Below are 22817 nucleotides of genomic sequence, written 5' to 3' on the forward strand. Positions count from 1 at the left end.
CATTGGCTACTGTGAAAATGGTAATCGTCCTGGTCTAAAATGTCAAGGCGACCATGATGTTTGTTCAATAGTGGCATTATTGGATCTGTAAATGCTTCACATTACCAAATAATATGAGCCGAACCTTGGAACTGGACAAGTTTCTGGACTATTTTTTCAGTGGTTATCGGCAAGGAGAAAGTGGGCCCAAAATACTTAAAGGGCTGTGTCCACCGAGGCGTTTACGCTTGAGTCGACATGTTGTTTTTTCAATGTTTTTAAACGGAAACGCCACGCTTTTAAAAAAAAGCCTTCAGTTGACGTTTTTGTTCCATGCTAACGTTCGACCGCGTGCTCAGAGTTGAAAAATTCTCAACTTTGGGCAGCGAAGTTTCAACCGAGCTCCTGGCGATTACAGCCGCGTAAATGTGCCTCGGTGGACACAGCCCCTTAGTCTGAGCCTGACTTTAGTAAAAAATCGCTCTTGTTATATTATTTGATACCTGGTACTATTTAAAGTTTCGATTTCAAAGCTTGGGTAATAACTTTGTGTGTGCTAGGGTCGTCAATAGTACCAAATCATGTTGTGCTATCGCTAACTAACTAAATTTGACCATTAGCTCACATTTCACCTCAGTCCCATTCAACTCCCGGTAAGCTATTTGACGTCACGATAATCTGTAGAGGTAAGCCTTGACACCACAACACTATTAATACATCTAGCTAAGGATAGTTCCTCTAAGGGGCTTAGCAGAAGTGTGAGGGAGTGTCCTGCGACTTGTGAAGATTAGAACGTAGGTAGTCGGGACACATTTCCTCAGTCGCACCACAGACGCAGAGGACAGAAACACTCTCAACGCACACTCCAGCAACGTCCACCAGCAGCTATGTCGAAGGAGAAACTGGAAGGCCTGGTGAAGCGTATGGAGGTGACCCTCGGCGATATGGAGCAGTTGAAGCTTCTCTGCGGCCGACAGAGCGAGGAGCTGAGCCAACTGGTGGTGGAGCTCCGCAGGGAGAACCAGGAGCTCACCGAAAAATACAACCGACTCGCCCAGGAGATGAAAGGGGCCAAGGAAATTATCGAGCAGTTGCAGGACACCAAGTACGCTTTCGACGCAAAGGAGCGGCAGGCCCAGAAACTCAGCCGACAGCTCTGAAAGACAGATGTGGGTTGCATGCAGCTGTTTGGGACTGGGTTTGGGGAGTTTCTCTCTGTGGGTGTTTTGGACCAAGATTTTGGTATAAAATTGTGATAGCATCGTTAAACTTGACTATGTGAGATGTTCTAGAAGTCACATTTGAAGCACTTTCTGTTGAATTTCTTTTGGTTTATCGTATTGTGTGAATCACGTCTGAAGATGGCTCACAAAGGATATCCAATTAAACTGCAAGGCTTCAATCTTCGACTGTGCATGTGACGTTAATAACTTTTAGAATAAGAAATGATGAAAGCATTCTCTTTAAGGCCCTTAAACCGAAACCAAAGAAATCATCTCCAGCATCACTTTAAGATGGATTTCCAACTTTAACAGCATTTGACACTGATTCTATACATCATGTTTGTTCACTTCTCTATCAAAGTGGTGAACTGTGACTAGAGTACAACAAACTACCAAAAAAGGTACAACATATCATAAGTTGTGTACTCGTATAGGTTCAAACCACCCCAACAACATTTTTTTGAGAGTGTTTAAAGTACCTTAAAATTTCTACTGTACAAAAACAGCAGCGGGAAATCCATTCAACTGGCTTATCTGCTTAAGATTCCAAGCCAGGTCATCCAACGGTTAAACTACGACATTTCCCCAAGAAACATAATGGATGTCAAGTCTCATCTGAATCAGTGTCAACATGTGTGAATAGACCAAATCAAACACAACTTCAAGTATCAGCAGGGAAACTGGAAGACATTATAGATGATGATGTGTTCCAGGAATCCTCTGAGTAAAACTGAAACCGAGACACATCTCTGTGTAAATCCTCATCATACTAAACATTTTCTGTCTCCGTACTTTGAGCTTTTGTCTCATTGAGTATGAATGAGAAAAGAGATCAGATAAATGTCTGCCCACCCCAGCTATTAAAGCTAGGGGATTATTGCAATTTATTTGACCGCACCAGACAACACAGTTTGAATTGAATTCACGTCAGCAATAAAGAATGGTCATCTTTGCAAGTAAACACATAAACCATTTAAGCTACTCTGGGAAAAGTTCACACTGACTAGAGTGAATAAGTTTGACCCCGTGAGGATAATAGTTCATAAATTAAAGTGTTTTTTGTCAGAGTTAGGTTAAGGTTTCAATGTACAGTTTGCAAAGTATAAAAGTCATTATGTCTGTGGAAACCCCCATTAAAACAGGGAAACAACGAAGCGAGAGAGCGCGAGACAGAAAGGCAGACACGCACACGCGCACGCACGCACGCACGCACACAACACAGAGGAGAGTGAGACGAGCACATCTTCATCAGTGTTAAACACAAACTCTCGTCAGTCGGATCAAGTGAGTGTAAGTTACTGTTGTATATTTCTCTTAATCGCTCGTTTCCTCTACATGCTAGTTTAGTCTTTAACTGTAACTCTGTCTTGTAGTTTATTAGCGTCTGTAAGTGGAGTTGTTGAGTTTAATCGCTTTCTGTGGTCGTCATTGATGAGTGCTAACTGTGATCGGTGCATCTGCTCGTGTTTTTTTCACAGAAACATTTTGGACAAATTACGTATGTTTTAAAGATTTTTTTTAGTTTATTACGTAGGAACAGATCTTAAGAGGAGACGAGATGTAAACATCGACTTTTGTGTGATCATCATTCATTATCGTCGTGTGTGTGTTACGGACTGTTGAGTGTAACTAGTTACTGTAATTCAATTACTTTCCCCTTGAAAATGTAAAGTAAGGGATGACTCTTTAATTTAAATACAGTTACTTCTGATGCAACTAAATACTTTGTGTAATATATGTGTGCAATATTGACATCAAAATTCAAAGTCTAACTTTAAAATCTGTGCTTTAATATGTCATTCTCACATTTGTAATACTTTGGTCAGTAAATAAGAATACTTTATATAGTTTTATGTTATTCATTTCAATGAATTAAAGGAGCCGTTTCATGTCTATCCTTGAATCACTTAACTAATCATGGTTGATATAGCGTATAGAAAGTATTTAGTAATACGTTATTAAATAATTTTTTCAAGAGTAATTTGTACAGTAATCTCATTACACTATTGAATATGTAAAATAGTAACTAGTAATTCATAACTTTTTCAGAATAACTTGCCCAACACTGATGTTAGATTGTATACAACATTACTTTACGCTATACATAATAGGCACAAATTCACACATTTATACTAGATTTTATTACACTTTGTTCGTGGTAAAATAAGGTGTGATGTTCACATATTGTGTCTGAAACAATTCGTTTTTTATCATTTATGGGTTTTTTGTTTTTCAGTTAGTTTAATACTGCTTTCCCCCTTATCCATGGGTTTATTATAGTACAAGTGCAGATATGTTTTTTTTTGGCAGATTACCATAGTTTTACTGTAAAAGTAATGGTTATTTATAAAGCGCAGTTTACCTTACATATATAATTATTGTTCACTTCTGTGGGCTGAGCGCAACACTCACAGTATCAGTTTCTTATAGCCTACTGAAGTGCAGGAAAGATCAGCTTTGGCGGGTGTCAGCATGCTCAGACCAATTACCTACAATAAAGAACATTCATTGCTTTTTTTAGGGTATTTGGTGGTTTAAACATGATTTCTGAGAGAGTTGGTCCAGTTCAGTCCAGTATTAGTGTCACTTTATTTGACAAATATAATGTACATGTGTCCTATGATGTGACATAGCAAATATTTAGAAAATGAACTATTAATATTTTAATAATAAGTTATCCTCATTAAATATAGATTTATCTTCATTGTTATTTTTTTATTCTTGCTGTCAAAAACTACCCATTTGCATTTAGCAGGTGCATCTAAAGTGTCTGACAGTGCATCGCAAGCTTTACGCTGGCACCCTAACGCTTTACCAGTTAAGTTAAAGAAACACTGTAGCTTAATATTTAAGCGTTTTTATTGTTGTCCGCCCTAAATAATAAACTCTTTACCTAATAGAGCGCACACATGAAGGTATTGACAACACAAACAAACCGTGAGTGGGTTCATTGATAAATCAAACAGCTCTCACATACTGTATCTCTTTACATGTCTCTGGCCTTCTCCTCGCTCACATGGGATTTATGATAAGTGTTTTAGGCTTTATAGCTACTTCAAACAAACAAATTCCTGAAGATGTTACATTATATGATCAGGAAATTCAATTATAAATTTCAGATTAGACCGACAAGGAACACTTTTTTTCAGAAGTAGTTTGTTCACATACTGTATGTTTGTGGATGTCACATACGGCCTTCCTCAGCTTTTCTACATGAACCGAAAACTAACACACATTTTTGTCTGTTCCCAGGGCTTTAGATGTTCAAGCATTAAGTTGAGAGTAGACAGGTACTGTATATTTTTCTTGTCATGTGAACGCATAAGATTCCAGATGTTCCTGTGTGTGATGTGTTCTGAGCTTGTCTGCTGTGTGTGCACAGAGATCTCTTCAGACATGAGGATGATGTTGACTGTGGCCTGTCTACAGCTGTTTTTGGCCCCTGTTTTCATGGTAAGCGGACTACAATATAAGATATTCAGCCAATGAGTTATGCTTACAACATAAGGAAAAAAGTGTGTATCTTTATATGTGTTGAAAAACATGACATAATCAGATTTGATGGCTCAAATTATAAATCGGACTCTACATGACATTATTACTTAGCTTACTGTTGTGAATCAGGGTAGCGTAAGGAGAAACATTATGGAACACATCTTCATTTTTGACTGGAAATCTTGGATGTATTTGACTGTGTTTGACTATGTTTGCAGCAAGCCACTGGTGATTATTGGGATAAGTGGGGTCCATACGGCGAGTGCAGCCGAACGTGTGGCGGTGGGGTGACCGAGAGGTTGAGGCGATGTGTTACCCAGCGGTGAGTGACAGACACTCCGTCTACATTTACACAAATGCTTATTTTGAAATGGTTTCCATTCATACATCCATCATTGTAAATTACCCCCAGTGGGTTTATAAATGTCTTTAAAGAAGAAGAATAGTTTTGTGAACAAAAACATTTCAATTTTGAGGTTGTTGGTTTCGCCTTACCATGACAAACTACAGATCAGTGCAGTAAAGTCAAATATATCGATAGTGTCCAATCTTTTTAATCTAACATGAGACTATATTCATGATTCCCCATGAGACATGCAAGAACCAGCGAGATTCGAACATTGTGAATATGCTGCAATATTCAAATTTATTACACTGATCTGTATGTTGTCACAGATACGTGATTGCTAAATAAGCTAAAAATATTAATCGTTTACAAATATATTGTTATTAGAGGATTTTCCTTTTTGGGCAAAATTATGTACTTCATTTATAAATCTCTTTGGATAAAAGTGTCTGCAAAATAAATAAATGTAGATAATCCCTTTATATTTACCATGTCTGTCCTTCATGTATTTAACATCAAGCATTTCTGGAGAATTCCTTAATCGCTTGTTTATCTTACTAAAGTAACATGCAGTGTTTCTTTTGTCACACTGGTTGACTGAAGGTGAAGGGCAAGTATGCGCTTTAATTGGAATGTGTTACATTGTGTAATGTGTGTTTGAGTGATGGGGTTTGGTCGGGAAAGTGTGCACCAGGACACTGAGAGCTTTGCCCGTAAATCTGTGCGTTGGAATCTTTCCTGCGAGTTCTGTCTTGTATTTTACTTCGTGAACGCCAATGCACTGTCTATCAACTCCCCTACCACTCCTTTTTAAATGAGCTGCCCAAATGAGACTCCTGGGTGAACACAATTGTCACAGATGGAAAAACTGCTAAGAAACTGGATAATTCAGATCAATAAGTCGGTAATGTCATACCACTGGTGTCAAATTCAGTTCCTAGTGGTCCACTGTACTGCAGAGTTTAGATCCAAACAGATCGATTCCAGATGATCAATGTCTTCAGGATAACTAAACATCCAGTCAGGTGTGAGCTAAACTCTGGAGGACAGTGGCCTTACAGGAAGAGAGTTTGAAACCCCCGCATCACACCATGGGTTTCAAAAGAGATCAATAGCGCAGAACCTGATGATCTCTGTTATTCCAACATGTTTTAGCAAAGAATGTCGTACGTGATTTATTGGAAGCAATGAAACCAGAGCTTGCATACAAAAAACTTAAAGGAGTAGTGCTCTTTAAAATTAAAATTCACTTACCCACGTGTCGTACAAGCTGAAAACAAATTGAGGCTTATGAGGAAAGCTTTCCAGGGTTCTCCTCCATGTAATGAATTTCAACGGGGGCTGTTCCCCCCGGCCGGTCCAAATTTCAGTTTCAGCGCAGCTTCAAAAGGCTCTACACGACACCAGCTGATGAATGAGAGTGTTGTCTAGTGAAACGATTAGTCATTTTCCAAGAAAACTAAAAAATTATATACTTTTAAAACAAAAATATATGGCTTGCCCTGTCTCCGCGATCTATATCCACAACTTGCATATTATGCAAGGACGTTGGAAAGGTTACACACGTGACGTAGATTTCAAAAGATTTAAGCATCCCTGATATGCACACAAACTGACCATTTTAAACAAAACTCTTGGACAAAGACAACCGGAAAATGACATTTCGCTAGATAACACCCTTATTCATAAGCTAGTGTCATGTAGCGCCTGTTGAAGTTGCGATGAAACTGAAATTTGGAACTTAACCGACCCCCGTTGTAGTGCATTATATGGATAAGAACCCTGGAAAGCCTTCCTGATAAGCCTTAATTTGTTTTCGACAGAACCCAAAATGTGGGTGAGTAAATTATATCATGACATTTACATTTTATAGTGAGCTACTCCTTCAACTGTTACACATTTTATAAAAATGTATAAAAAAAAATGAGTTGCTTAAAAGGTTCTTCACAGCGATGCCATAGAAGAACCATTTTTGGATCCACGAACAACCACTCAGTCAAAGGTTCTTTAAAGACCCATCTCCTTCTTTTTCTTTTTATAATCTGATGAACCTTTTTTGCCACAATGGACCCTTTGTGAAACAGAAAGTTTCTTCCGATGTTGGAGGTACTTTGTGAAATCATTTAGACAAAAAAGGTTCTTCAATGGCATCGTGAAGCCGTGATCTGTAACATTTGCCTCTCTATCTTCATTTGCCTCTCTATCTCCCCGATAGAGGCGAGCTTTCAAATCTTCTTCTCCAGACGTTTCTCTGGTGTGTGTATTTACCTGTGGATTTGGTCACCGTCTCGCCGGGGAAATGAATCAGGCACCGCACCCGACTTCGAAATTACAGTCAGTCATGTTTAGAAGCGCTGGAAACTTCGGCAGCTGGATCTGTTCATTCCTTCTGTTATTGAGGTTTGGGGCTGAACAGGGTGACGCCCTATTGGACCGGACGTGTTGATGTTTAAGAGAATTGCAGAACTTGTTGTAACTTCTCTGATGTGTTTATAACCGGTGTGTCTCAGAAAGGACTGAGGAACAAACCTATTACCACAATTGTGTTCTTTCCTGTAAAGATCTATGTGGATTTGTGTGTCTGTGCATGTGGATTCCTCAACTGCAACCGCACATTTCCAATATATAGTATCATTTGTGGCAGGATTGCATTTTCAAATATACATAATCCTAATGCCCATGGGATGTGTTGGACCAACATGTCAGAAAGTACTCTTCGCCATCATCATAAAAAATACAGTAAATACTAAATGTGTGGTAAAATCTAGGAGCGGACCAATTTGACCTCTTTAACCCAAAATGTTAAACATCTGTTATTGTAGTTACCGCAGCATTATCGATCTACGGAAAGCTCTTGTTAATGTTCGCTCTGCTCTCACTGTAGGATTGATGGAGGTCACAGCTGCATCGGACCAAAGAAGTCCTATCGCTCATGTAATATTCAGGTACATGAAGAAAGCTTTTAACAACCTTTTGTTCAGAGTTCATGAAGCCTTGCGACATGCATTGTCATCTAATATAAGTGAATAAGTGAATGATGTTTCAGGACTGTCCTGAAGGCTCCAGAGATTTCAGAGAGGAGCAGTGCTCTCAGCACGACGGCACAGATTTTCAAGGGAAGCGCTACAAATGGCTTCCATACTATAGTGGTGGGTACAATGACAATTTCCTTTTTTTTAGCATATTGACATATTTGATTTTGTGTCTTTAAATTAGGGCTGTCAAACGATTAATCGTGATTAATAGCATCCAGAATAAAAGTTTGTTTACGTGATATATGTTTATGAACACATGCACATAAATGCATATATTTAAGAAAAATATAACAATTAATAAACTTTATATAGAATTTAAATTGTTAGTAAATATAAATAAATGTATTAAAAGTTTGTGGATGTTTTTGTGTTTATAAATACAAAATTAATATGCAAAGTACACACACATAAATTAGGTAAACACAAACCTTTTTTCTGGATGCGATTTATTCGCGATTAATCGTTGACTTATTAAGCCCTACTTTAAATGTTTGGCATGCAAATGATGCTGCAGATTGTTGGTCAAAATGATGTCATGTTTGAGATTGTCTGTTCTGTACAGCAGAGAACCCCTGTGAGTTAAACTGCATTCCAAGAGGAGAAAATTTCTACTTTCGGCATAATTCTGCTGTGGTGGATGGGACTCCCTGTCACCCGGGGGGAAAAGACATCTGTGTGGAGGGACTGTGTAAGGTCAGCACAACTCTACTTTCTAAAATTCAACAACTTGCCTATTGCTTTATAAAGCTTTTTATCACATTATTTTAGAATAAAAACAGTGTTTTGTAAGCATCATAGTGCCAACATACCATACACTCTTTGATTTGTAAAAGCAGGTTCCTTCATGTCTGGCTTGTTAGAGTGCTTTGAAGTTAAATATTTCAATATTACTTTGAATGCTTTTTGATGTAGGTCTATTTCAAGCTCAAAAAGAACATTTGACGCCAACTAAGTGCATAAAGTAACCTGCAATTTTGTGTTTCAAACAGAGATGGGGATAGTGAGGCAAAAGTTACTGATCGCAGCTTTTGTGAATGTGCATTTTGGATGCCAGTTTTCTTTTAAATTATGATTTTCACTACTCCAAGTCGTAAAGGGATAAAAAAAAGTATAATAATAAACAATCTTATGGGTGTGTATAGGCCTGTCACGATAACAAATTTTGCTGGACGATAAATTGTCCAAGAAATTATCGCAATAAACGATAATATTGTCGATCTGTGACCATTTTCATCTAGAATAATGATAATGGCATAATAATGCACATACACCTTTCAAAATTCAATAAACGTTTATTTCCAAAGACTATTTAACACTGAAAATGGAAAACATTTTAAATATCCACAATAACAATGAACAAAACAAGTGCATTTTAAATTTTTCTCTGTAGGACTACTACAAGAAAGTGCATTCAGAACAAGTGCAACTGCTTAAAGATACAACACAACTTTCTCTGTAGGCCTTCAACATAACAGTGTATCAAAACAAAGACTCCATAGCCCATATGTTAACTGTATAACTTTAACAACAACAAATGCACAAAGAATTGCAGATGTGCAAAGTTGATAATAAGTAGCCTAAGAATAGAATAACCTACTTATCCTGTCGTCTGAAGCGCTATGATGTTCAGGAACGGAATTTGGAGAAAAACGTGTTTACAGTATCACAAGTAAAAAACACTTTACAGTGGTAAGAGACTTACTCTTATAACAATTTAGTAAAAAAAATAATTTCATAGTGTTCAAGTCTATAAAAATACTGTACAATACCGTTAGAGTAAAACGAAAGTACGGAAAAAGGTGCAGCGCACATTTAGGTGAACATTTTTGTTAGGTGAACTGTTTTCCCGCGTCCCAGCGCGACATCCGACGGGTTTTCCCAAATCGCATCACACATGTCTAGTCAGTACAAATGACAACGACACGTAGATCGCTTCACGAGCATATCCCGCTGAAGGGAAACGGGGGTTTACAATTTGCCCTCTTTGTTATCTGCCAGAATGACGGGCGGCCATCAGATTTTTCCGTCACTGGTAAAAAAATCAATCGCGGATAACAAACAAGTATGCAAATGAAATTATCGCGGCCGGCAAAATTATCGAGGTCATTTTTTTTATCGTGCGATTAATCGATTTATCGACTATCGCGACAGGCCTAGGTGTGTAGTTAAACAAGAGGAAACAGTGTCGTTGTATAATTCTTTTAGCTTCTCTATGTTGTAATGTGTCAATGGTCTTCTCTCAGCGTCTGGGCTGTGATAACATGCTGGAGTCGCCCCAGGAGGAGGACCCGTGCCTGCAGTGTGGAGGAAACGGACAGTCCTGCAAGCAAGTGAAAAACAACTTTTCAATGCGTACCCTGTCTAAAGGTAACACTCACCCAGACCTACATTCAGCATCTGGCGGGTTAGTACTCCTGAAATAACTCGGGTTACCGTTTTTATATAGGTTACAATCAAATGTTCATCATTCCTGTTGGAGCTACAACAATCAGCATCAGAGAGAATATACCGACACGAAATTACCTAGGTGGGTATAAGAACTAAAATCTCATCGTCTGTGGTCTTTAAAGACTGTAACTGATGCTTTTGGCATATTGGATCTAACAGCAATCAAAAACCTGCGGGGTGAGTATTATCTTAATGGACATTGGGTGATTGACTTCTCTCGTGCCATGCCCATCGCCAGCACCATGTTATATTACCAGAGGGGAACGGAGGGGGAAAAGACCCCCGAGGTCATCACCGGCCGGGGTCCCACAACCGAGCCTCTAGTGATCGAGGTGAGAGCGCATTTACAAAAAAGGACTTTGTTAAAGCTGGAATTTGTAATTTGGCAGACAGCTTTAAGTGTTGATGCTGGTCATGAACCCTTTTAGACATGTTGTTACACTTGTTTCTCTATAGCTGATCACTCAGGAGCCCAACGAGGGAGTGGAGTATGAATACTATCTGCCTAAAGGACGCTTTACAGAGGGATACTACTGGAGCTCTGGCTCCTGGTCGGCCTGCAGTAAAGAGTGTGGCTCAGGTCAGTCTCAAAACGCAAGTAAACGGTTTTCCTCTGCAAGCCTTGACCAAAGCTTCTGAGCTGAGCTAAAGTGCTAGGTATGTATCCGTGGTTCTGTAACTTTGTGATTTCTGTTAGCCATGCAACAATCATACGTACAACCAAGGTCTTGGGTTTGATTCCCTAGGAACACACACTCGTGGAATGGAAAGTATCGGCAAATGCTTTCATATATTTGTATTAAAGAGATCTGTTTAATTTCAGGTTATCAGTCGCGTCTGGTCTTCTGTACAATTGATAATGAAGCGTACCCTGATTACCTGTGTTCCTCTATCCCCCGACCCCTCACCAACCGCACCTGCAACGAACAGCAATGCCCACAAACCCGCCGGTAAGAAAGGTTTTTTGAACACTTTTCTAACCACGCAGTTAAAGCTGAATGTGATAACCAGGTGGGATTGTTCCATTGGTGCAAGTGGGATTTCAATTTACAGCGTTTAATACTGTGAATCCCATAGTTGTCTGATACACAGTGTTCCAGATATCTGTCCATAACTTTGAAGTTGTTGTATGGCTTTGGCTGTAATGTTCCCGTTCTGTAAGGATGGTGTATGTGTACGAGCCGCAGTTGTGGAGGCCCATGGAAACAACTCGAGTCTTAGCACAGGTGTACAGGTAACCGAGGATGGTGTATAACATCAAACACACATCTGTGCACATCCAGAGGAAACTTGGGTGCTCTTTCATAGCTCAGGAGATCAGATGGAGTTCACAGTTGTGTTTCATTTATGTTTTTCTTGAAATAAAAAACAGAAACCATTGAGAATTGTTCCAAAACATGAATAGAATGGAAGTGTAAAATGAATGTAGATCGTAAAGGTAAAACCATCTGGAAATGTTTGAGTTCATTTTGAGATCTTTAATAATATTGACTTTTGATTGAAGACTTGACCAATCTGAGCTCATTTTAAGAAAATGTTGAGATCTCTTCTGAAACTCTATTGACAGAGTCATTTGTGAGATTTCTCCCTATTTCCTCAGGAGATATATTTGAGACCTAATAAAAAGTCCATTTGTTCTCCATTTCATCTCATTAATGTCTAGAAGAAATAATGGAGATATTACAGAGAAAGGAAAATCACAGATGAGATCTCCGTAACAATAAAAAAATACAGATTCTAAGGAGAACAGTTTGATGAAACACAGCGGAGACGTTCATCTCTATGAAAGAGCAGCGAGACGTTCCTCTAGAGGTGAAGAGGCTGTTGTGTTTGAGTTCAGATTAAATGTATAGTGTGATGTTTGTTTGGGCCGGTTCTCTCACTTGTGAGGACGAAACTGGGCCCATGGCAACTGTTCAGCTCAGAGCTTCTCCCTCGATCAGTTAGTCTCTGAACAGAACCGCTGTTGGACGTCTGCTGACGAAATGGTCTGCTTTACTGTCTGCCAAGTATAGATATATCTATTATATACAGTATATAATGTGTATAAGACTTGGTTGTAGAAGTCTTTTGAATGGGGTTTAGACAGTGTACTGTATGTTGTGTAAGGCAGAAGCCAGCCTTCATGTTCTTAAAAAGAAAAGACCATTCACCTGTCATGGAGGAACCCGGGGGTTTTCCGCTCATACTTTTATGTACAGAAATGTGAAACTTTGGTTGTCTCTGAGCAGATCAAGCGGCTGGAGAACATGTGGTTCTCCTTTTATTGCGGGAGAAATTCCTTCTCATGTCATGACTGACGTCTCTGTTGCTCAATTTTTCTCATCTTTAGGCTTCTGGGACGCCTGCTTTTGACAAGCTAAGTGTTTCTGTCGGACGCTTAGCTTGGCCTCCTAACTTTTCTAGAATCCAGACATCTTTCTATGCTTATGTACTTGTATGTGCTGTGGTTCATTCAACACTCTTAAAAATAACGGTTCTTCACGATGCCATGGAAGAACCTTTTTTGTATAAATGGTTCCATAAAGAACCTTAAACATCACCTTTCTTCTTCTCAAATGGTTCTTTATGGTAAAAAAGGTTCTTCAGATTATAAAAAATTGAGAAATAGATGGTTCTCTAAAGAACATTTGAATGAATGTTTTTTTGTGGAACCAAAAATGATTCTTCTATGGCATTGTTGTGAAGAACCTTTTAAGCACCTTTATTTTTAAGAGTTTGTGTTTTCAGTACAACAAGTATTCAGAGTGGAAACAACTTCTGTGGCATGCTGTCAGTTGCAGCTGAAAAGAATTTAAACTTGCTGAAAGATAAGGAAAATGATTTTAACAGTATGTTTCTTGAAGTGTTTTAAATAATAAATATACTTGTAACCCGTAAATGTTATGGGATAGTGAGAGCTGGGCGTGAGGCAGAAGGATGAAAGCTCTTTTTTCTCATAGCATTTTGATGACGTGTGTGTATTTGTATGGGTCAGCTGGATGACTGGTGAGTGGAACCCATGTCCAGTGACCTGTGGCGGAGGTCTTCAGGTGAGGAGAGTGGAGTGTATGTCTCACGACACAAGTGGATCGCGGGTGGTGGAGGATTCGCAGTGTGCCGCATACGCCCCCAGACCTCTGAGCCAACAGAACTGTAACATGCAGAAGTGTGCTAAATACAGAGTTAACACCTGGAGTCAGGTATAGTCACTGTATGTCATGCTGTCTGGGTGAATCTCATGAAAGATGTGCATAACATGTCTTAGTTTTCCCACAAGGTCACGGAAGAATGTGCTCCTCTCGTGGTGTTCCAACCACGGGTTACTGTCTTTGCTAATTATATAAAAAAATCTGTGTTCGAAACCAAGTACAATCTCCTTACCGATTAACAAAGGTAAGGTTGTAATAATGTTTGATAAGTTGAGGTTTTACTAGAAGTTTGGCATCAGTTTGACATCATTTGATTTCATCGAACTTAAGTGCGTAAAGTAACCTGTAATTATATGTTTCAAAGAGAGATGGCGATAGGGAGGCAAATGTTACAAATTGCAGCTTCACCTAGTTATTTATTTATTAACTGTATCAAATGTACAAACAAAATGGGCATACAATCTTAACTCAATATATACACAAATAAGCATCTATGGTTTAGCATACCAGCTTCACTTAGTTATTGTAGTTGTGTTTTGCGTTTTTGTAGTTTTATTAATGTTTTTAGTTCAACACTATAATAGTTTTATAGAAATATGTGAGCAGATCATTCCCCACATGGGTGGTACCATATCGACATTATGTGACCAGGTGTCGCACAAATAACTGAAATACTACTACTATTTATTATTCCATATGAAGTTTTACATTTGGATAATTTATTGTTGTTATTGATACAAACACTTAAAAGTAAAATAGCAAGCAAATCGAACAACATAACATCAAGCACAATATACTGTAGACACAACATAAAAAATGGAACCCAAGTCATATATGTGCAATCCATCAGTCCAAACAAAATAGTTGGATGAAAAACCTTGCCATTTCCTGCAAGTTCTTCTTTAACTGTAATGACCCACAGCTCCGGTAAACAGATGGAAGATAAATGTTTAGCTTGAACACACACCTGTCACAGTAGATGGTGCAGAGAGATGTGAGCGCAGTACAGTGACTCAGCCAGCCTCATAACACAAACGGCCAATTACTGAGACTAATTCAAAGAATTTTCATTAAGAATGTGTGTATGAGTTGGAAAAAAACATGGAGGAAACAAAACGAAAAATGAACAACAGCACTAGAAGAATTGACAACTCTAAGAAAAAGTACATCATCTCTGGCCCGTGGGAGTCACTTTCCTTTCGAGTTTAGGCACAACTCTGACAAAACACACTTTAAAAAGCTTATTAGGAATAGATGTGTTTGAAACAGGATCTCACAGGCCAGAGTTGAGAAAACCCCATTCAATATCATTGTCTGAATAAAAAGCAGTACCACAATTCTTCAAAATCTCCTTTTTCATATTGCCATTTTGGTTTGGAGTGACATGATGTTGATGAATGTGTTTTTGTGAGATTCACCCAGCTGTCTCTCTGTGAATTGAAAACATCCTATTTCAAGCTTATTTAAAATTCTAATAAATGCTATTTTCAGTGATTACCGCACGTGTTACCAGTGTGTTAATATTGCCGTGTTGTGGCATGTGTAGTGCTCCGTGTCATGCGGCTCCGGGCAGCAGACGCGAGATGTGGTGTGCATAGGTTCAGATGGAGTACCGCTGGAGGACTATCTATGTGGGACCCAGCCAAAGCCCCCCACAACACAAACCTGTGAGATGCCCACCTGCAGAAATCCCATTGGCTGGCATATTGGAGACTGGGGCCTGGTGAGGAATTCCAGACAAGATACTATATGCATGTAATTATAAGTATCTCCTCTTTTACTATATGTGGTATATACTCTTTCCGCCCCTCTCAAGTGCTCAAAGAGTTGTGGCTCTGGGCTGCGAGAGCGGCAGGTGATCTGTTCAGACAGACATCGAACACTCTACAGGGCAGAAGAGTGCCAGGCAAATCCCAAACCCTCAACAGTTGAAATCTGCAATGCTCAGCTGTGTTACAGGCCTCAGGGTACACAGCACCTCAACACATCCCACACACACTTCAACACACTCATTTAAGCACAAATTGTGAGGTGTGTCATTTTTATTATTGTTTAATGTGCATTATTTTGTAGTTGCATTTAATAGTGATATAGGCCTACATTTTTTTCTACTTTTATTACCTATACATATAGTTAAAATTTCACAACCATCTTACAGCTCAAAAAATGAATATGATGCAGTTTATTTAAACCTTTCTTTTATACTGCTATGACAGAGGTGCCCAGCATGCCAGATCCAACAGGATATGACAACACTGTTCAGGGTTTCCAGCCGTACTTCAACAATCCCTCATTTGGTTTGTTTCTATACCTCTACAGATCCACAAAATTACACAGCTAGACGTCAAACCAATATTATTATCTTTTCATCCAATTCAACAGCAAATCCTCAGTACAAAGCGGTCAACAGTCCTTACGGCACAACTGTCCCCCCTCACTGTAGCCAGACTCGGTACGGGTGCTGTCCTGATGGAGTAACCCTTGCTGGAGGACCACAGAGACAAGGCTGTGCCCAGGATGCAGGTCAACCCTCCTGCACAAGGAGCAGGTGCACATGAATCACATGGACTAATTTATATTCTTCCAATGGAAATGAAAGTCTAAAATTTAGGCTGAAAGTAGTCAGCTATATTTGTTTGGCCAAAATGTAATACGGAGGTAACGTACGAAAACACTTTGCTCAGGTACGGCTGTTGTCGTGATGGTGTGACTGTGGCACAGGGTCCCAACAAAGAGGGCTGTCTGGAGTCCTGGCTGCGCTGGCCTCTAACAGTGAGTGTCACATTCAACTGCCTCTTCTGTCTGAGTCATGATGGAGCTCACTCGCATCTCATTATCTGATCTGTGGTCAGTTAGAAGTTCTTAATGTGATCGTTCCTGCTTTTGACAATTGGGAACCATGAAACTTACTTTTCAGACTTGCCCTTGTTGCATGACCCTATGATTACTTGTGTTCTGGCACAGATGTACCGAGTCTTGTCAATTGCGTATTTTCAGTCGAATGCAGTCCTAAATTCTCTTCCTCTTTATTTCTCTCTGTTTCTTTTTTTTTATTACCTCTATAAAGAAAGATCCCGTACCATCTGCATCCACAGACTGTCACTCGTCAAACTTTGGTTGCTGCTATGATGGTGTGACGTCTGCTGTTGGTCCTCGCGGGGAGGGCTGCCCCAACACCCCCAGAAATAGTATGTCGTCTGTGTAAGCGGGAGATCACACAGAACACCTTTTTTCTATTTGAATATGCGAGACGCATCGTGCTGCTTTTCTGTAAGCTTTTTGAAATGAGCAGCTAACAACGATTTTTTTATGTTGCTAGGCAACAACTGAAACGGGTATATTGTCAGTCAAGGAATAAATCGCGAGCTCTCCAGTTGGTGCTAACTGTCGTATTAGAAACCTACAAGTAGAGGGGACTCGCTCTGACCTTGCTCGGTTAACCCACGAAAGCCACCACAAGCTTCTTCTCCGTCATTGCAGACTCTGGATTTTTTAAGCAACTGTAAAGTTCTGTCATTACAATGGAAGCCCCGCCTCTCCATTCATTTAATGGGACAATAATTAAAAAACGCAGAATGCGTCAAAAACGTGATGCATCCGGCATGCATAAGCAGCACGCAAAACTGTCCCTGCCAACTGAAAACAATCAATATCAAAAGCCAAAAACAAGTTCTGTGTGATAACCGCCTAACTCGGTTATTGAATCATGTCTCATTGAGAATCGTGATATTTTAGGCTTACTCAAAATATCTGTTCATACTGTATATCTTACCCTTGACCTCTCAGCACAGCGCCCCATGGCCTGTGACCAGGCTGTCACGATCGGCCCGTGTGATCAGTGGACCTCCCGTTACTACTACGACCAGTCGGACTCACGCTGCATGCACTTTTGGTATGGCGGCTGCCACGGCAACAGCAACAACTTCTTCTCAGAGGAGGAGTGTCAGCAGACATGCCTCAGCAAGCCGCGCGTTACAGCTTTGCAACTCGCAGAAAGACGCTTTCCTGTGCGTAAGCGTCTCGGCTCCGGTGCCGGGAACAACACTCACCGGTTCCACCGACCCGCGGCCGACACCATGCAGCAGAGTGACCCTGCAGCCAGGTAAGAGTCTTCGTCCTGCCCAGGAACGCTCCTCTCTCAAGCCGCAGCCCCTGAAAACTCTTTTCTACTATTTGCCCTTTATGCCCCAAGAGAGGAGCCTGCAGTCAATGCACAGAGACTCACTCACACAGGGTCAAACAAGTTTTCCACGAGCTGTCTTTTGCTCATGCACACTTTTGTCAGGAATACATAAGTCTGGAATGACATTTAATGCAGAGTAATGTCTTTTTACGGTTTTGTTACTACCAGCGATGCCTAACGCTTTTAAAATCATATCAATCTATTGCATAAGCTTTCACACACCCTGTAGAAGTTGACGCTTCTCATTGTGACCCTGTTGGACATATGCTTTTGGGACTGGTTTATCTCCCCTCAGACTGTTTACCTCCCTCTGCTTGTAGTGTTGTTTTTAGTTTAGACCCCACCCGCACCAGGTCTGTGTGGGGTACATTATTTCATGTCAGCGTGACTAATAAATAACTCTGCTGTGGTATCCTGAATAGAGTAATACATATTCATGTTTTTCTACACACACCATGAATAAAATAAATTAGTAATAGTTGACTGTGCCACCATGGCACTATTTCACCATTTCACCAAGCGTTATGTTTTCATTCTTTTTGTCTGAGCTTCTCTGTGAATTATGTAGAATCACAGGTTCTGTTTTGTCTTATGTTGGGTTGGTGTGGTTCTTTCGGGTTCCTGTGTTCGAGTTGTAGCCGGGGTTAAGGCTGATCTTTATGCTTGCTTTGGTGACCGCACATGCTTTGCTGTTCCCAGTAGTACAGCATAAAGTGATCATTGTTGTCTTTCTCTCCTGCTTTCTTTTGCTTGTGCACGTCTCTTGCATTTGTTCTCCATTACTGCAGCTCGACATCTGCAGGTGTGAGTATAGATAAGTCTGACCCCTCTTCGGTGGAAGGGCTGGTTGGTCAGCGGGTCGTTTTGCCCTGCCGGGTCAGCCCACGACCTTCCTCCTTTGTAGTTGTGGAGTGGAGACGAGATGGTGTTCTTGTTGACCCCATCAGGTGAGAGCCCGCTTGTATCCTGTCTATCTTTAATGTATATGACACTATCATATACATTAAACTGGATATAATATTTTGAAATTTATCTCTAAAATCTATTTTTTTTTACCCAAAAATGAAAAACAATGTTGTTTCATTTTCACTCAAAAATTTAAATACTGAATTTAGGTTCATTTTTACCCAAAAATGAAACGGTCTGTTGTTCTACTCACCCTTTTGTTTCTCCAAATATCTTTAAATGTCCTCTTTTTTGTTTCTACTTTATCATTTATCTTTGGTACGAAGCTATTTACAAATGAGCAAAAACACAAGCAATTCATTAAAAGCGAGACTTTATTATTAGCAGTGTAGCAATACTGAGATCAGTTTACTAACCAAATGTGCAAGCGAATAAATTACAGAACCTCGTTTTACTTAAACACAAATGAGACACTTCATAAAAGTTACAAATTCCTCTGAGATCAGGCTGGAAAGTTTAACGGAGAACGTTTCCTTACTTTTGCTGACCATTCTCTCAACGTTCTCCCAGCGTTATCAAAAAACATTCAGGCAATTACATTAAAAGAGCATTATATCAACATTATATGTACATACTTAATGTCATAAAAATGTATACAAAATTTTAAAATGACATTATTAGTGAAACATTCTGAAGTAACGTTTTCATAACGTAATGTGAATGTTCGTTAAATGTTCTTAGAACTGGCTTTGAATCACCAGGCACAACTCGTCTACTGGTTTAAATGTGCAGAAGCATGAATAAGAATAAAGGAAAAGGTTATTGATAAATCATAACATTACAGTTGGTTACACAGGCTTATCAATCATAAGACTTCAGAAAACTTACAAAAATGTTAATAACATGCATATATCACGACTTCTACTTGATGACCTTTTGGAAGTTGCCAATATCAGTTCCAAATCACTTTTATTATATAAAAGGGCAACATCAACTTTCTTCATTTCTGTTCTGTTCCACGGAAGAAAGTCGTACAGGTTTGGGCGGACATAAGGGTGAGTAAATGATGACAGTTTTTTTAGTTTGGTTATATAAGTGTTTGGTTTAGTCAGATGGTTGTTTGATGAGCGATGTACACGTCAGGCATCAGCAGCAGCCGGACGGCTCTCTTCTGGTGGGTCCCGTCACATTACAGGACTCCGGCTGGCTTCTGTGTGTGGCCACAAGAGACCGTGAGAGAGACTACCGTTACATCGACCTGTCTGTCTCAGGTAAACACTTCTCACTCTGATTCTTTACATAGTCGCAGGTCATTTATACTCTGTTAAAAGTTTCATTCACTCTCAGATGCAAGAACCTCCCAGAATGGAGCGGGAACAGAGGCAGATTCTTCACAGTCATACACTTCAAATTCATCCTCCAGGTACGAGCAAATAAAACATGTGCACTTGGTACAGATTTGCTGCAGATGTTCTAACCTGTGCACCATCTCTGATTGGATCAGGTTCACTGTTGACTTTTCACCACTGGTCGAGACTAGAGTTGGTCAGACGGCTAAACTGCAGTGCACAGTGCTGCCGGCCTCCGCCCTACACACGCTCACGATTCACTGGAGCAGAGCCGGACAGCCACTTAACTCACTCAGGTACTGATTGAAAATAAAGAAAAATCACTCTGCCTGTGGCACGCTGCTTCACAATGCTGAGTTTATATTAATGAGTGATAGGTTGAGTCGGATTTGGCAGGAAATGTCAGTTTGATGTAAATTTATGTGCAAAGATAAGAACTTAATTGACTTGCAATGTTAAACTTCAAAAAACGTAATATTATGAAGTCTTAATGTAAGGTTATAATCTTTAGGAGTGTTTAGATTTTCATTTCTTTAAGGTGAAAATTGTTGATTTAAGTTTGATTTATGTTTTACTGTGCTGACGCCTAGTGGTGTGTTTTTTACAAGTTTTTAGTCAGCTCTCCTAATGTTGTATTACTGTAAAAATGTGTTGTGATATGATATAATAGCTGTTTTGAGACTCAAAAAGGATTATCTGAAAATAAATTAAGATGAATCAAAAACAAATTCAACCTATATAGCAATTAAGAAAATACATACATAATAAAAAAATGACAAAAGCACATAACAAAATTGTAGCAAATTGTATAGTAATAATTTAACTTATTATAATAATTAAACTTAAACATAATATAGAAGTAAAAGCTCATTCAAAGTTTTATGAAACTAAAATAGCTCTGCTCCCAATCTGTGACCTGTTCTGATAAATAATTGATTTGTTTATTTATTTCTTTTTTTAAATCTCTATTTGGGTTTAGTTTTGCAAAATTCCTTCAATTGTTTTATTCGTTTTTATTAAGTTCAAAATATTGTTGTACTATGTTGTTGTAGTATGATGTATTGTACCGGTTCATAATACGCCTAAATGGTCTTGTTATACGTACTGTACACTCAACCAAGTCTACGAGGAAGCCACTGAATGTGAAGAAAATGGCTTTTTAGGCTACTGATATTACAGTTAGTTTTTATTTTCAATGAAATTTCACCTGGGCTTTCTAAACACATTTTGTGTAGGCACTCTCAACACTCAGACGGGACATTGATGATAAACCAGGTGACGTCAGAAGATTCAGGGATCTATACCTGCACAGTCGCAGACAGTCACAAGAGTGAAGAACGTCAGATTCAGCTCAAAGTGTTCGGTACGTTAAATTACTTTCCTGTATGTGCATAATATTTTAAATACTTTTTTTATGACACTGTTTATAATATTTCACTGTTCATCTAGGCGACCTCAGGATCACTAAAGCACCCACTGACGTCCATGTGGCTCGGGGTGGCATCGCTCAACTGCTCTGCGTGGTGTCAGGAGAAAACGCCAGAGTTGGCTGGTCAAGGTCAGTTCACAGTTTATAGTTTGTTGAGCGTGAGAAGACTCTTCACAGATCATCAGTTGCTTTGTTTCAGGAACGGTGTGCCCGTGCGACCAGATGGATTTCACGTACATTTGTCGGCAGACGGGACGCTCATACTAAACAACGTCCAGCCAATGGATGAGGGGACGTACACATGCAATGCTTATATCGGGACGTACTCCGTCAGTGCAGTGGCTGAAGTACGACTGGTCAAATCACCACAACAAGGTTAGTAGAGTGAAGAGAAATCAAATAAAGCCCATCTGACCTTAAAACAATTCTAACCAAAATGAAACATTTGTCAATATTATCAATATAAATGTATTTGAATCTTTGTGACATATCCGCTAAAGATGTGCATTACTGTGGACCTGATTAAATCTCTGTGTTTGGCTCTGTCTGTAGATGTTGATGGGAGTCAGGGGTTGACGCCCGACTGTGTGGATCAGCCTGAACAAGCCAACTGTCTCCTGATCGTGTACGCCCGCTTGTGCTCCCATCAGTATTACTGGAGTTTCTGCTGTGCCAGCTGTGCAAAATACACCAGAGACAAAGACAGACGAAGACACATCAGATCATCAGGTCATGTGCAGTGAATCCAGCAATCTCATTGGCTGATTCATCCTTCTCTTCAGCATGCCATCATTTCACCTGTCAACAGCTCAACACTGACCTCAGATCTGCAGCGTGTGGATTTAATTTATACTGCTAATGCTTCTGTGTGCAAACTGAGACCGTACGCTCAGGATCCGTCATAGTTTATTTATCATCATGTATTATACTGTCATTAGGAATGAATTTAAATAAATCATCTTTTTTACTACAAAGATATCACTGTTCACATCTGTTTATACACAATTCTTAGAGACTCTTAAATAAAATAGATGTAATAATTTATTTGCATTATTAAGTTTATTTGCATTGCTGACGTTATGATATGTTATAGCAGGACATCGACTATAAGTAGGAGCCGCAATGTAAATAAATGCAAAATATCTGATGACAGTTTTATATAAATCTGAATAGTTAAAAACATTTCTGCATTCCCATGAATGCAAATACATCAGTTCTAGTATTATTATCATGTTTTACAAATTTGATGATCTGGTTTTAATGCTTAAATCACAAAACACCGGACAGAGTGTG

At 39.4% G+C, this 22817-nt stretch overlaps 1 protein-coding gene across 4 annotated transcripts; it reads left to right on the forward strand.

Annotated features, from left to right (window-relative positions):
* Positions 1–1569: 1569 nt before the first annotated feature.
* On the forward strand, positions 1570–22507 carry paplna (papilin a, proteoglycan-like sulfated glycoprotein). 4 transcript variants are annotated; one of them, XM_056767226.1, is made up of 30 exons: positions 1570–1603; positions 2345–2492; positions 4455–4492; positions 4585–4655; positions 4916–5019; positions 7928–7988; positions 8090–8192; positions 8641–8771; positions 10322–10445; positions 10525–10605; positions 10686–10858; positions 10983–11106; positions 11350–11476; positions 11689–11760; positions 13504–13708; positions 15204–15380; positions 15474–15624; positions 15874–15954; positions 16040–16205; positions 16342–16429; positions 16725–16845; positions 17444–17759; positions 18629–18787; positions 19890–20017; positions 20094–20169; positions 20251–20391; positions 21331–21458; positions 21545–21653; positions 21724–21899; positions 22077–22507. In XM_056767226.1, exons 4-30 carry the CDS (start codon positions 4599–4601, stop codon positions 22265–22267), a joined length of 3570 nt encoding a protein of 1189 aa, XP_056623204.1. In that variant the 5' UTR covers positions 1570–1603; positions 2345–2492; positions 4455–4492; positions 4585–4598; the 3' UTR covers positions 22268–22507. The 4 variants fall into 4 exon arrangements, with proteins under 4 accessions (XP_056623204.1, XP_056623206.1, XP_056623207.1 ...); XM_056767228.1 differs by having other exon boundaries at positions 8644–8771; XM_056767229.1 differs by lacking the exon at positions 11689–11760 and having other exon boundaries at positions 1573–1603.
* Positions 22508–22817: the final 310 nt, after the last annotated feature.

Source organism: Triplophysa dalaica, chromosome 15, assembly GCF_015846415.1.
Source record: "Triplophysa dalaica isolate WHDGS20190420 chromosome 15, ASM1584641v1, whole genome shotgun sequence".
Taxonomy (NCBI): domain Eukaryota; kingdom Metazoa; phylum Chordata; class Actinopteri; order Cypriniformes; family Nemacheilidae; genus Triplophysa; species Triplophysa dalaica.